This window comes from Nyctibius grandis, chromosome 2 (genome assembly GCF_013368605.1).
Source record: "Nyctibius grandis isolate bNycGra1 chromosome 2, bNycGra1.pri, whole genome shotgun sequence".
NCBI lineage: Eukaryota > Metazoa > Chordata > Aves > Nyctibiiformes > Nyctibiidae > Nyctibius > Nyctibius grandis.
In genome coordinates this window covers 19,126,138-19,139,876 of record NC_090659.1, presented here as the reverse complement: position 1 = coordinate 19,139,876, position 13,739 = coordinate 19,126,138, and the positions used below count along the sequence as shown (strand labels likewise).

The 13,739-nt window shown below is 38.6% G+C and overlaps 1 protein-coding gene across 2 annotated transcripts in view; it reads left to right on the top strand.

Annotated features, from left to right (window-relative positions):
• SCAF4 (SR-related CTD associated factor 4) overlaps positions 1–13,739 on the top strand; it is a 46,895-nt gene that overhangs the window by 28,594 nt on the left and 4,562 nt on the right. For both annotated transcript variants that reach the window (XM_068395491.1, XM_068395490.1), the window contains 4 exons: positions 1,451–1,605; positions 7,409–7,571; positions 7,704–7,784; positions 7,882–8,070. In XM_068395491.1, coding sequence (XP_068251592.1) covers positions 1,451–1,605; positions 7,409–7,571; positions 7,704–7,784; positions 7,882–8,070 — 588 coding nt within the window. The remainder of the gene's footprint in view (positions 1–1,450; positions 1,606–7,408; positions 7,572–7,703; positions 7,785–7,881; positions 8,071–13,739) is intronic.

Sequence of the window (13,739 nt, the reverse complement as noted above, 5' to 3'; positions counted from 1 at the left end):
GGCCAGGAAGTGCAGCATGTGTAACCCATAGATTGGAGAGGGTTTGTAAGCAGTTGATGACAGCCCCTCATCAGGAGTTGTGCAGCTGTGTTATGAGAGGCTGTGCTAAAAATGCACATGGATACCAGGGGATCTGTCAGCCATGCTGGTGTTTGCCCTTGATGGTAACGCACAATGCAAGTGTGTTGTGCTTGTTAGTCCCAGAGCCAGCCTGATCATTCTCCCTTCTGCCCTCCCGGTTTGTGCGAGGCACTCCTAGCAAAACAGCCTGCCTTTGGAGTACTTGTGTAGCAACTGAGCTGACGACAACTTTATAATTTCTTAAAAAAATGCCTCTAATTCTCACACTTGTGACATTTTCAGTTCCTTTAGCAAGTCTTGTATTTATAGTGACCAAAATAGAATTCTTGTTATTTTGTGTGTAAGCAGTGAAAATACCAGGCTTTTACAGTTGTATTAAGAAAATGACACTTGTTATAATCAGCAGCTTCAAATCAATATAGAGTTGCTAATGTGCTGGCTGTTGTGATTTTAAAGGTAATGTTTAATGAATGCAATACTTAAAAATTGAAATTGTCTTAAGTTCTTTGAATTGCTACTCTAGACTACTGTGCTGCTTTTAACCATTGTGTGGTATGCTGTCTAGTTACTGAAACATTGTTTCAGGGTTTTGTCATTCTGTCCAATTTGCCCTGATTAGGTGGTGGTTATTCTAAATAGTATCATCTCTTCATGATAAATACACAAAATAAGTTGAATGTGTATTTTAAATGAAAGTCTAACAAATGATAAACATAACCTCAATGTGTTCCGGTCTTCTCAAGGCTTTTCTCTTTCCCATAATGCCTCTTCACTGATCCCTTTTTTCTGCTTAGCTGACTTTTCCCAGGAAGTTCTGACAAACAGTAGGAGCCATGTTCCTTCTGTAAAATTAGTTTAAAGCCGTATTTGATGTTTCACTGGTTTTGCTGCAATTCTTTATTGTTGTATTCTCCTTTTCCTTTGTTCAGGACTTGGAAATGTTGTTTTTTCAGAAGTGACTTCTCAAATTAGTGAAAAAGCTGCTGCCTTCTTGCTCTAGAGCAATGGAGTTAATCTGTTGAAAGCTTGTCCCAAAACAGCCTTACTGTTTGTGTTAGAATGTGTTTTCAGAGTCCTGGACATGTATGAATACTGTCAGTGCAAAGAATTGTTAAGTGACTAATGAAAGGAATAAATTTACTTGCCATGTTTCAGTGGTTTGCTGTACTGTGTTTAAGTAATTTGGAATTTTTATTGTCGGAAATACATTTAAATACTTCTTAGCTGTGTGCTTCTCATTATCTGAATAGTTTTAATTATGTCATTTTTTTTAAACATCAGAAAACACGGTAGTTTTACATGGCAGTACTTGACTACTTGTCCACTTCTACTGAGCTGATACATGTGTGTTTGGGGTTTTTTTGTATAGAGTGGAAGGGGATTCCCAAGAAGTCTGAAAATGAAATAGCTCAAAATGGAGGTGCAGAAGCTGCACATAATGAACCAGTGTCACCTATACCTAAAGCTTTACCTGTTCCAATTCCCGTTCCCATGCCTGCGCCAATAACAGTACCTCCTCCACAGGTGAGAGTTGCTTCTCATTTGCTCTGGATATCTAAACAAAAACTTACTTTAAATAATAATTCAGTATGGCAATACGTAAGTTAAAGAGAGGGAGGAAATACGAGGGATGGTCACTAGTTGATTTTGTGTGTGTGTGTGTTTGTCATGTTGTTGTCCCTGGTTAAAAATGCTGCTGTTAGCAGACTGGCTATGCTGTCAATTTATGAAGATAACTTTCCTGTGCCATAAATAGAGTATGCACCTGAAATCCATTATTTGAACTTCTTCATGTAAAAGAGCAATGCAGTCTCACAGCAGAACATTCCTTTTCTGCTAAGTCACAGTGGCAATGGAAGACTTGAAAAAAAATGAACCCATTAGGGTTTGGAGCATGTTTTGTGCCCAGCAAAGCATCTGGTTTGATTTCACTGAAAAGGGACGTAGTTTGCATGTACTAGAACAGCTCTGGGAACTGAGTCAGCACATGGTTAGTGGGAATGATGGAGAATTTGCTCCAAAACCTCGTTGCTGCTCTAATGCTACTGTAGACAGAGCATATGTGTGTCTGCCAGATCTTTATTTGAAGTATTGTAGGACTGTGCTTCTAGTATCTGTTCTCTCAGTCCTGGATAAATTATTGCAGTAGATTGGTTTTTTTGATGGGCTGAATTGCATTCTCTCAGTTTTATGGTCTCATTATTTTTTTTTGTTTTCCTAATTAATTTTCCTCACTGTTGGCTTACATAAGCTATAGACCTTCTAAAATATGCCCATTGCTTTCGTGTTTGTTCATATTGTGTACACTCTCTTTGAACGGCCTTTGGGAATTTAATATAAAAATTTTCATACTCTTCCTTTGTTGTTACAATGATTCTTTAGTCAAAGCTGATGTATGTTCATTTGCTAAAAGAACACTCTGAAATTTTACCATTAGTTTAACTAGCGTGTAATAATAATTACTCCCTCCGGTGTTTTATAATCGTATTTCTTTTAGCTTTATTTATTGACAGATGCCTTACTACTTTTATAGTAATAGTTTCTTTCTTGTCACTGTTAAAATAGTGGTGTGCCTTCTCCTAAATGGGAGGAAGTGGAATAACACTATTTTACATCTTGAGAAAATGTGATTTATGAACTACAACATTTCATGCACTCAGAAAAGATCAAGAAATCAAATTATTTGAAGACATATATAACCTAGCCAATTATGTGATTTGAGAACATAGTATGTTGAATTTTGTGTTATTTTGACACAGAATTCCTGAAATGCTGTAAGTTCTTGTTAATAAATGAACATGTAAATCAAATTTCTAATTTCAGAGAGTTTTAATAGCCATTAACTGTATTAAATAGTAGTGATTTTTGTTTATTTTCCTTAAATCCATGCTGAAAAAGAAAGTGTAAAGAAAAAACCAACCAGTTTCAGAATATATTGAGTGTGCTGATTGTTTGTTTCAGCCTCATCAGCTTCAGTTTTTTACTGTGGCAAAGAAACTTGTGTCTTCACAAATTCAGGCCAGGATCTGAGAACTGTATTTAGTCGTCATCTTTGGTTTTGCTATGAACTTTTTTATGCTGTCTTATATTTGACCAATTCAGTTTTCTTCTTTGGCCATAAAATTACAATAATTTGTAAGTAGTTCTTAAATTTACAAATTAAGTCCAGCTGTGATGATGTTAGTGGTGTTAGTAGTAAAAGTAACATATTTTGTAATATGCAAATGTGACCTAATACCTAAAGGAAAAAGCTCATTATATTCCACTGCTTTTGCTTAAATAACTTCGTAGAGTACCATTGCATTTTAATTACCTGATGTAGTTTTGTCCTCTGATACAAGCAGAACTGCTTTCATTTGTATTTGGCTTCAGTATTCGGGACTGTTAGAGGTGGGGAAGTTGCCACGAGTGCTGGGTAGCTGCTGATGCTGTCCAGCCTGGAATGGGCATCAGTACAGTGATACCAGCTTGCTCGATGCGTCCATCTGGCTGCTCCCCTGTTAGCCATGGAAAGCACCCTGCCCACCCTGGTCCCTCTGACTGAAGAAGCAGTTTTGATGCGTGTGGTATGTCAGAACAGGCTTCATGCATTGTCCTGATTCAGGCTGCAGTGATCAAGCATAGGGCTGCCTGACAGATAACCCCAAACAGCTTTGACTGCACAATTCCCATAACTTACTCTCTCTTTTCTCACTTCTTGACCTTCTTTTTTCTCCTCCCTTTCTCCACTCCAATCTTCTCCCAAGTAAACAACTCTCCCCTAATTATTTTTTTCGATGTTGTTCCCAGTTTTGTTGCATCCCTATCCAGATTTGTTATTTATGATACCGTTACCTAAGTAATATTGTCCTTGTATGGTATTCCTGGATATGGTTACTTATGTGCTGTTGGCCTCACAAGGAAGGTCCTTTTCACCATAAGATCCCCAGTGCTCCTTTCTGGTTATCTGAAGTTTGGCTATTGTTCACGAAACACCCTGTTAACCACCTGCAAAATCCAGCCCTTATGCTACTGTCTATAACTTGCCAGCTTCTCACATCGTTATCTGTCATGTCTGGCACTTTCTCATGTTGTATCCAGTAGTTTCTCATGCGTCTAATGCCCTTAATGCCCTTTCTCATGAAGCTGAACTTCAGGCCAGGGCCTAGTCAGCAGCTTTGTGATCTGCCCACAGCCCTAACATTCCCATGCTTAAAGGTAGGATGGGAAGGAGCTGCATCGCTTCTTTCTCTGGTAGAGCCTGAATGAGCGTTCTGTACTATCCCCCTGCATGGGCTGCACACACAGGGATGGAACTCTGCTCTGCTGGACCTGTGTAATGAACTGCGGACTGACCTCCTGTTATTGCCAGTATCACCTTGACCCATGAACGCAGCCTGTAGGTAGGAAGGCACTTAATAATGTCCCTCTAAGAGTGATAGCCCACATAGGTGAGTCTGGTTCTTTGGCCTCAGTAGTACACACAGCAGCTTCTCAGCCCCAAGGTCCTGGGTTGTTGGCCAGATTGGTGGAATAGTTCTCTTGTGTTATGCCACTGGAGTGAGCCCTTTTCTTGCCTATAGATTCACATCTCTGAGCTGTTGCTGAATCTGGTCCCATTCGTGCAGGTCTGAGTAATCCATCTCAGTGGTCCGCTCTGAGGGTAGGTCTGTGTTTATTGTTAAGTCATATTGCAGTGTCCAAGATCAACTTAAATGTGTTTTTTGATTATTGAGAGTTGGTTCCAGTTGATAATACTTTTGATGTCACTTGTGTTACGCATTCCTTGACAAGGTTTTGGGCAATTGGTGTTCCAGTCTCCTGGCAAAGCTTGGTGTTACTCTACCAAAACTGCCGTTCTTTTACAGTGAACCATGACTCAGGCTTTGCGAGGGTTATACACTGACGTCCAGGGAGTTTGCTGAGGCCACCCTTTCCATAAGTTTCCCAATCCAGCCTAAAGTCCCTTTTCTTCATTTAATGGGTTTCCAGTCAGAAACCAGAGTCCAAGTTGAGGGTGTACCTCTCAGATTTCCTGATGTATTTCTCAATCCCACATGTTCCTTCTCCCTGTAACTAGATGTGGGAGTTGTGCATTGGTCCAATATTCATCCTGTACCTTTCCTATTGAAACTGGCAGACTCCTTCTTTACAGTCTTCCTGCTGGAGACTCCAGATGTGCTTAAATATATATATTTAGTTCTTCTGGAGCACTGTAGGTAGACTGTGCTCCTTTAGTTCACAGGTTTTCCCAATATTTGTCTCCCCATTAATATCCCCAGTAGCATTTTTGTTACTTTGCTTTATCCAGTTCATTAGCTATTATTCTGAAACTGTTCACCAGTCCTCTGTGTTTGTTACCTAAGTTTATTAGCCATTGGTTCCATTTCTTTAACAGAGAAACTTTATACTTCAAATTGTATTTTAAATTAGATGTTGTGACATTTGTGCACAGATTTTTACCACCTTCCTTTTTTCTTTCTACTTAAAGGAAAGGTTTTAATGTGTTACTTACAATTATGTATTAGAGGGTTAACTTTTTAGAAAAAATGAAGCACAGCAGTTAAGCTTGGGTAATTAGGTATGAATATCCTCTAATACATATGTAAATAATCTTCCTTTGATGTTACTTCCATTCTTGTTCCCTCATAATATTTTACTATTCATTATACCTTCTCAAGCCATTGTGTACACATGCTTCATCCACAGTTTTCTCAGCTTTTAACTGCTTAAGGACTGACAGCACATAGCAAGTTTCCCCTCTTTTTTTTAAACCTTCTTGCCTTCTTGGTACCTGTCCTCAATTCCTTCTGCTACATACACACTCTGTACGTGAACACTCGCTTCACAGAACATTACTGTGATCAACAGATCTGTCGCTATGTCTAGCTAATTTTGTAAGTTGTTCTTTGAAGGAGTGTCCTGTAAAACAGACATAAAGACCTACCGAGACTATGAGCTCGCTGTGGGCTTGGAGCACTTTTTCTAAAGCTTTAACTGTGATTATGGAAACACCTCTAGGGTTACTCAAAGCTAATGTTCATCTGGGTAGTCTTGGCCTTATATATGGTACTTCTAGATATGCTTACCTGTGCACTGTTGGCCTTGCAAGGTCCTAGTCCCCACAAGGTCCCCAGTGCTCCTTTCTACTTCTTTCGGAAGTTTGGCTGTTGTTCACATAACACCCACTTAACCACCTGCAGGATCCAGCCATCCCTCCTAGTGCCATCTGTAACTTTTGTCAGCTTTTTGTATTGTTATCTGTCACGTCTGGCAGTTTCTTGTGTCACATCCAGTCACATGCTGCTCAGTTAGCTTAACTTCAGGCCAGGGTCTAATCAGCAGGTTATTGTAAACCTATAAATAACCAATTTAAAACTGAAAATAGAAAGTAGTGCTCTACACTAAAGCCTAATTAATTAAAACCTATTGTAATTAATTGATTTTAAAATTCTAATAGTACAAGTTTTAATGTGCCCCAGCTCACTAACCTAACCATTGGTAAAGAACTTGGAACAGAAGTTTGAGGTGGTATCAAGCGCTTGGCAGCTTTAGCATCTTCTCCAGGCTTAAGGAGAATATTTTCTTACTTTGGTTTAATGCCATTTCTTTCAGTTCTGAGAATAAAGCAGTAAAGGCTTTTCCTTCATTAATCTAGAAATAAAAAATGAGTTATGAAGGGTCTTGATGTAGTAGTTATGAAATTTTGATGGTCATGGAGGTGAGTCAGTTATGATCACTTGAGTACACAGCTCTCCTTTGCTTTAATAAATCAATCGTAAATGCAGAGCATATTTTGATTAAACTTTTTGCCTTTTGATTCCCACACATTTAATGTAGTCTAGGGACCAGCTTAATTTAAATCAGTTTTCATTCAGAGCTCGATACAAATGAGAATTTAAAAAAATAAATGAATAAGGAAACAATAGTCACTCTAATATAATATACAAATTCAGGTAACGAAAAAGAAAAAAGAAAATGTTTTTAATTGCTCCTAAGTTATGTGCATTATAGCGTATCATGCTGGATGGTAAAATTAATTCCAGCTACTGTGTAAAGGGTATATTTAGATGAGCTACCAGTGTGCATTAATATCGATTTACCACAGAGACTAATTTTTTCTTTAAGAACAAAGGCAAACTATCAATGTTCATATTTTAAGTTGTAGGGGTTTCTTTGACTGCTAATGAGATCAGTTATGTAAGTCACCTTCTTGTAGAGTAACTTAAGGTATCTTAAATTTTCTTGTTTTGATGGACAAAGCACAGAAGACAGCAGGCCACAGCTGAACAACAAATAATCTATTTAGTTTTGAAGTAACACATTTTTCCCCTTCCTTTTTTATTAGGTTCCACCACATCCATCAGGTCCTCCTGTGGTTGGTGCACTCCAGCCACCTGCTTTCACAGCACCTTTAGGAATCCCACCTCCTGGATTTGCTCCTGGAGTGCCACCACCGCCGCCACCTCCATTTTTACGACCTGGTTTCAACCCAATGCATTTACCTCCAGGTATATTTATATATTTTTTGTAACGTTAAGTCCTTTTTTTAACCATACAGCAAACATAAGCATCTGCCATATAAACTACACAAGTATGTGTTGATAAAGTGATATTCAGTGTTAATATGTACTTCTTTATAGGCTTTCTTCCTCCTGGACCACCACCACCTATAACTCCTCCAGTATCTGTTCCTCACACTCCGGCAGTAAACATCCCAAATTGTAAGTGTTTAAATCTTGGGCAAGCAGCAGTAGAAGGAAGGTATCGTGCAAGCGGAAGAGCTGACTTTTTTTAATATCTCAATGAATTGCTTCTTAGCTACAGCAGCTGGTGTGAATGAAGACACTACAAAAGATTCATCTGTAGGAAATCCCATCCCAACAGTGGTTTCTGGATCCAGAGGGAATGCTGAAACTACTGATAGCTCCAAAATATATGGGACTGTTCCGCCTCCTGTAGCGCCTACTAATGTACCTGCTCCTGTCACCCAAGGTATTCCGCTTCTTGGTAAGTTCATTTTTGTAAACATTCTTCAGTTTATTGTTCCCTGAATTTGAGGAATTCCCTGAATTTGTTTCCTGTTTATTGTTCCCTGAATTTGAGTTGGGTGGGGAGAAATTTAATGAAATATAACAAGGGCAAGTGTAGAGTCCTGCATCTGGGCAAGAACAACCCCATGTACCAGTACAAGTTGGGGACAGAGCTGTTGGAGAGCAGCGTAGGGGAAAGGGACCTGGGGGTCCTAGTGGACAACAGGATGTCCATGAGCCAGCAGTGTGCCCTTGTGGCCAAGAAGGCCAATGGCATCCTGGGGTGTATTAGAAGGGGTGTGGTCAGCAGGTCGAGAGAGGTTCTCCTCCCCCTCTACTCTGCCCTGGTGAGGCCACATCTGGAATATTGTGTCCAGTTCTGGGCCCCTCAGTTCAAGAAGGACAGGGAACTGCTAGAGAGAGTCCAGCACAGAGCCACGAAGATGATTAAGGGGGTGGAACATCTCCCTTATGAGGAGAGGCTGAGGGAGCTGGGTCTCTTTAGCTTGGAGAAGAGGAGACTGGGGGGTGACCTCATTAATGTTTATAAATATGTAAAGGGCAAGTGTCATGAGGATGGAGCCAGGCTCTTCTCAGTGACATCCCTTGACAGGACAAGGGGCAATGGGTGCAAGCTGGAACACAGGAGGTTCCACTTAAATATGAGGAAAAACTTCTTTACGGTGAGGGTGACCGAACACTGGAACAGGCTGCCCAGAGAGGTTGTGGAGTCTCCTTCTCTGGAGACATTCAAAACCCGCCTGGACGCGTTCCTGTGTGATATGGTCTAGGCAATCCTGCTCCGGCAGGGGGATTGGACTAGATGATCTTTCGAGGTCCCTTCCAATCCCTAACATTCCGTGATTCTGTGATTCTGAATTTAAAATACTATTTTGATTTTGCTCCTGACTTACAGTTCGTGGGGAAGTAAAGTAGATTGTTCTAAATTTGATGAAATTTCTGCCCTTCTGTTGGCTTTTAAATCATTTTTAGAGGCTTGATTTTGCACAGAAGGAGCAATAAATTTTTTTTATCATTGAAGATCTGTTTTCTGAAGAAACAAAAAAGCTGTAACATTTAAGTTACAAATTCAGGACACAACAAAATGCTGTCTACTTTTAACAAATTGAGGTTTATACCATACAGAAAATTAACTTACAACAAAACATCTGTATGACATATGAACTATGTTTGAGACTCGACTATTACATGTATAAAATTAACTTACAGAGAAACACTATTTTTTTAGTGTATTTTTTAAATCTGTGAAATACTTTAAATCCGTGGTATACTTTTTATGTATAGAATAAATTATTTTAATAAAATAAAAAAAAAAAACCAAAAGCTTTTATTCAGCCCTGAATTATTATAGGTTTTGAAACCTTTTTAACAATATGTTACCTTATTTAAATATTACCAAATGGTATTTTGACTAGTAAAATCAAGCTAACTCAGGATATCTGACATAAATTACTTTTCACGATATGATGTGAACTTGGTCAGATTTTTAAAGAGAGTGTGTACTGTTTAATGTTACAGAGGTCTGCTAAATACTTCTTTTAGGATGGCCTTTTATGGGTCAGACTATATTCAAGAGACTTGTTTCCTACAAATTTTAAAGAGATTATTACATTTATGGGATTTCAGACTTCTGAATGAGACCCTAACAAGGGAATGAAAAAGATAATTTTGTTTTAGTGTGTTTCTGCCCCGAACTTTACAGTGTACACTGAAAAAAACCCAAAGATTTGTCTCCCTGAAAGCTTACTGCTCTATTGGATTTGATGGCTAAATTTTCCAGCCGTGACTAATGATTTTTGGGACCTTCATGGTGGAAACTCGAAATAAGACCCTTTTAAAAGGCATTTTTCAAGAAGTGAAGAGCTGCTTCCCTTTGGAAATTGGTCTGCTTTTTAAAAACTCTCAAAGCAGATACACAAAACCAGCAGCTAATTGTTTGAGAAGAGTGTCTTGGACACTTGGCAGAGAAAAGCTTAAAAAAAATTCTGCAGGGACACCATGGGTTGAGAGAGTGTAGTAATAAGGATTATCGGACCATGCGTTTAATACAGTCACATCTTAATGATGAAGTTACACTTTCTGTAATTGTAATACAGTATTACCAGATTTTTGAAGCTTCATGGTACTGTCTTGTACGACGTAACCTGAACTTTTTATTTCAAGCCTTTGGAATGTATTAAGTTACCCTGCAGTTTGCTGTATCACTATACACATACGAAAAAGGTTTTACAAAATTAAGATCAGAGTGGAGTAAATTATAAACCCACATTAGCTACTTGGAGAGTAGCTTTTTTTATTCTTAAAAATTCAAGGAAGCTGAATTTGATAAATCTTAAGATCAAGAACTTGCCTTTGTTTTTATTAACTTGTTTACTGAATAGTTGAGGCAGATAAAGTTGTCCATGTGGTCAGAGTGACTTCTCTCACCGTTCAGTCTCATCAACAAGGGGACAGGAGAGTTTTCTTTTTATAAGATTGCATGTGTGAGCCAGGAGTTATGTAAAATCCTTCCATCCTGACATTTTGAAGTTTACGGGGGCTATTCACAGTCTGATGTAAGATACAAGAAAACTAGAAGAAACAGATTATAATATTTCACATGATTAAAAATAAAAGATTAATATCAGTTGTCTTTGCTTTTAAAACTTTTCAGTAAGTTAACACAAAGATTCACTTATCAATTGAGCTTAGCTCTGCATGTGGGAGTCCAGATCTGGTCTCTCCTTAGGCTGGAAGAAAAACATGAAAGAGGTGATGTTTTCCACCACTCATGCTGATCTAGATAGCAAAGAAGTGTCCCTTGAAGTCTTGCGCTCCCCATCCTCCGAGTTCAAGAGCTGGCCAGGCTGCATCGTCATTCCTTCCTTTTCATTCTGTGTGTCAGGTTTCACTCCTGGGGAAATCAAAGCATGGGAAATGGAGTGTGCCAGGGTTTCACCATGTGTGCGGCCATAAGATGCAATCTACATTTGCATCCTGGTCCCGGAGCCTGGAAGTACTTGCAGGCTTGACAATTTAAATGTAGCCTTAGTGTCTGACCTAGTGTCTTGTACAGGTTAGAGACAAATGAACTGGACAAGGTAAATGAGTAGGTACAGCATCACCCTCAGTTAGTCATGGAGAAGTGCAGACAAGGGAAATCAAATGCTTCAGACTAAAGGACCTCACATTCACAAGTACATGGTGTAGCAATTTGAACAGATGACTGATCGTGTGACTGGTTTCTCACGAAGTCCTCAAACTGCTCGTTAAACATTCCCATGGTGTGGCTCTCCAAGCTGAGATAAGAAGGTGGAAGAAAGACTTGTTTGACAGCATCATGAAGTGTGTTGTGAGGACTGTGCTTGGGGAAGTAGGGATGGAGGGGCTTGAGTAGTGTACCATGAAGAATGAAGAAATGTTCTTCGGCTATTTGGGCAGAATAGAAGAACTTACTTCAGCAGGCTGAATTCAAGGAATGAAGATTGCTCTGAAGAGACTGTCATAGAAATCTAAACTTAACCTTGCTTGAGAACACCTTATGTAATCTGTACAAATGCAGGAGCTCTTTTCTAATTTTGTAACGTCAAAATGAAGCTTATCTATCTATCTGTTCAGTTTTTATATGGAAGATATGTTACAAAGTAATTCTGAATTGATTATTGTAAGATTTCATATGCTTTCTTAGTAATGTAAGTTACGTTCTGTTTCATCTCCACTAATTTCATTCGTTCCTTCAATGTAATTCTTTCATCACTTCCAACAAAGACATGTTTGTGCTTCAGAGGAGTGATCCCTCGTGGACATTGTCTGAATTTTTTTGTGCTTATTCTTAAAAACCACCCTCAGGTTGTTTTGATTTAGTTGTATCCTTGGTCATATTTGCTGCTGTTATAGCTTCTTGTTCTTAATTTGGACAAGATTATCCAGACTGTAACTGGTTTTGTGAGTGTGTGCTCATATGTCATTTTTTAACTGATCTGCCAAGCAGATATTTTTAGACTCCTTTTACGTGCGCATATTGCAGAAGGTGACAGGGTTTTAAATCATTTTTGATTTGCCAACTTGTTCTTGGTGTTGAGCAAATGCTGTAATTTGGACCAGTAATAAACTGCTGTTGCAGATGCTATGTTTTGAATATTCAGATTCTGTGATCTGTTATCTTGATTAAATACACCATATTGCAGTTTGTAGGTTCTGGTCTAGTGCTCTTTTTACCAAAATTCCTACAATGATAATTACATATTATCAAAGATTAATTATACTGTAGTTCTCATCAAACTTGGTATTCATTTCCTGTTATTGCATGCTGAATTATTATTCTTTTCTCCCTTGCTGTTTTTTTCTTAAGTAACTACATGGTCTTTTTGTAATCTGCATTAAATTATAAAAGACAGACTACAATATTCTCTGAGCTCATCAGAGTGTTACTAGTGGATATTTCCTTCACAGGAAGGATGAGCTTTTTATTAATACAGGATATGAATAGTTGTAAACCTAATACATTTCCAAATTTCTTGTGATAGCCCATTTTAAAAGCATAAGAAACACTGCATGTTTGCTAATTATACATATGACTGTTGCTTTCGTAATACTATGGAGTGGGAATTCAGAGGTAAGGGAACATGGGCTCTCAAGCACCTTTCATGGAATTCAGTTTTGCCTTGATGATTCCCTTGACCTGGATCAGTTTAGTGTTTGTTTTATAAAGCAGGAATTTCAGAAGTCTTAACCAGTAACCACCACTGTACACATAATGTAGTTTGACTCTTCCACCCTTGTTTAAGCATCTTACATGAATAGGAGCAAGCTCCTCCTGGCTTCAGTGATGGACATTGACTACCCTGAAAAATGTTGGTATTTATGGCAAGTTATTTAAGCTGTGAATCGATATTTAGGCTCTTAAGTTTAGGCTTCGTTCTTTACAGTCTTGGCCTTGTCTAAAGGATTCTGTATCAAACCCCAGGAAAAGACACTATTGTCCCTCTTTCAAGAATTTCCTGGTAGTATTTAATGTTCTGGTTTTAAGATACAGCATTCCCCACTGGAGAATGATAGGAGAGTTAATGTGACATGCTAAATGTTGCAGAACATCAGCATCAAACTCAGAGTGTAAACCTTTAGCCTGTTCTGCTGGAATCATAAGCTTTTGACTTCTTGTTCTCATATATATTTCCATCAGATTTGCAAAAGAGGTGTATTGTGGAAGCAGGATTGCTGTGTCAGATACAGAAAACACCATTCCTCCTCTTGCTTTCTTGTAACAGCACAGCTGAGAAGTAATTTAACAGATTGTAAGAGACACTGTAATCACTTATTGAGCAGAGTTCAGTTAAAAAAAAAAATCGGATGCTACACTTCTCAGTTATGTTACTATTTGTAACACTGATGATTATCACAAGGGAACATGGGATTTGTCCAGCCAGAAGAGAAGGTGATCAGAGATGGAATTACAGTGACACAGAAATCTGGCTTTTTACCTAATTTGTCAAAACAGTAAGGATGACTCCTGTGACCTCTCTGGATAGAAGACACTTCTTCAGGACAGCTATAGCATTTGGGCTATGTCTTATGCGTAAAGTGAAATTATGGAACTTTTGACACGGTTGATTGTTCTTCCACCTCCGAAACAACAGTCGTGGTGGG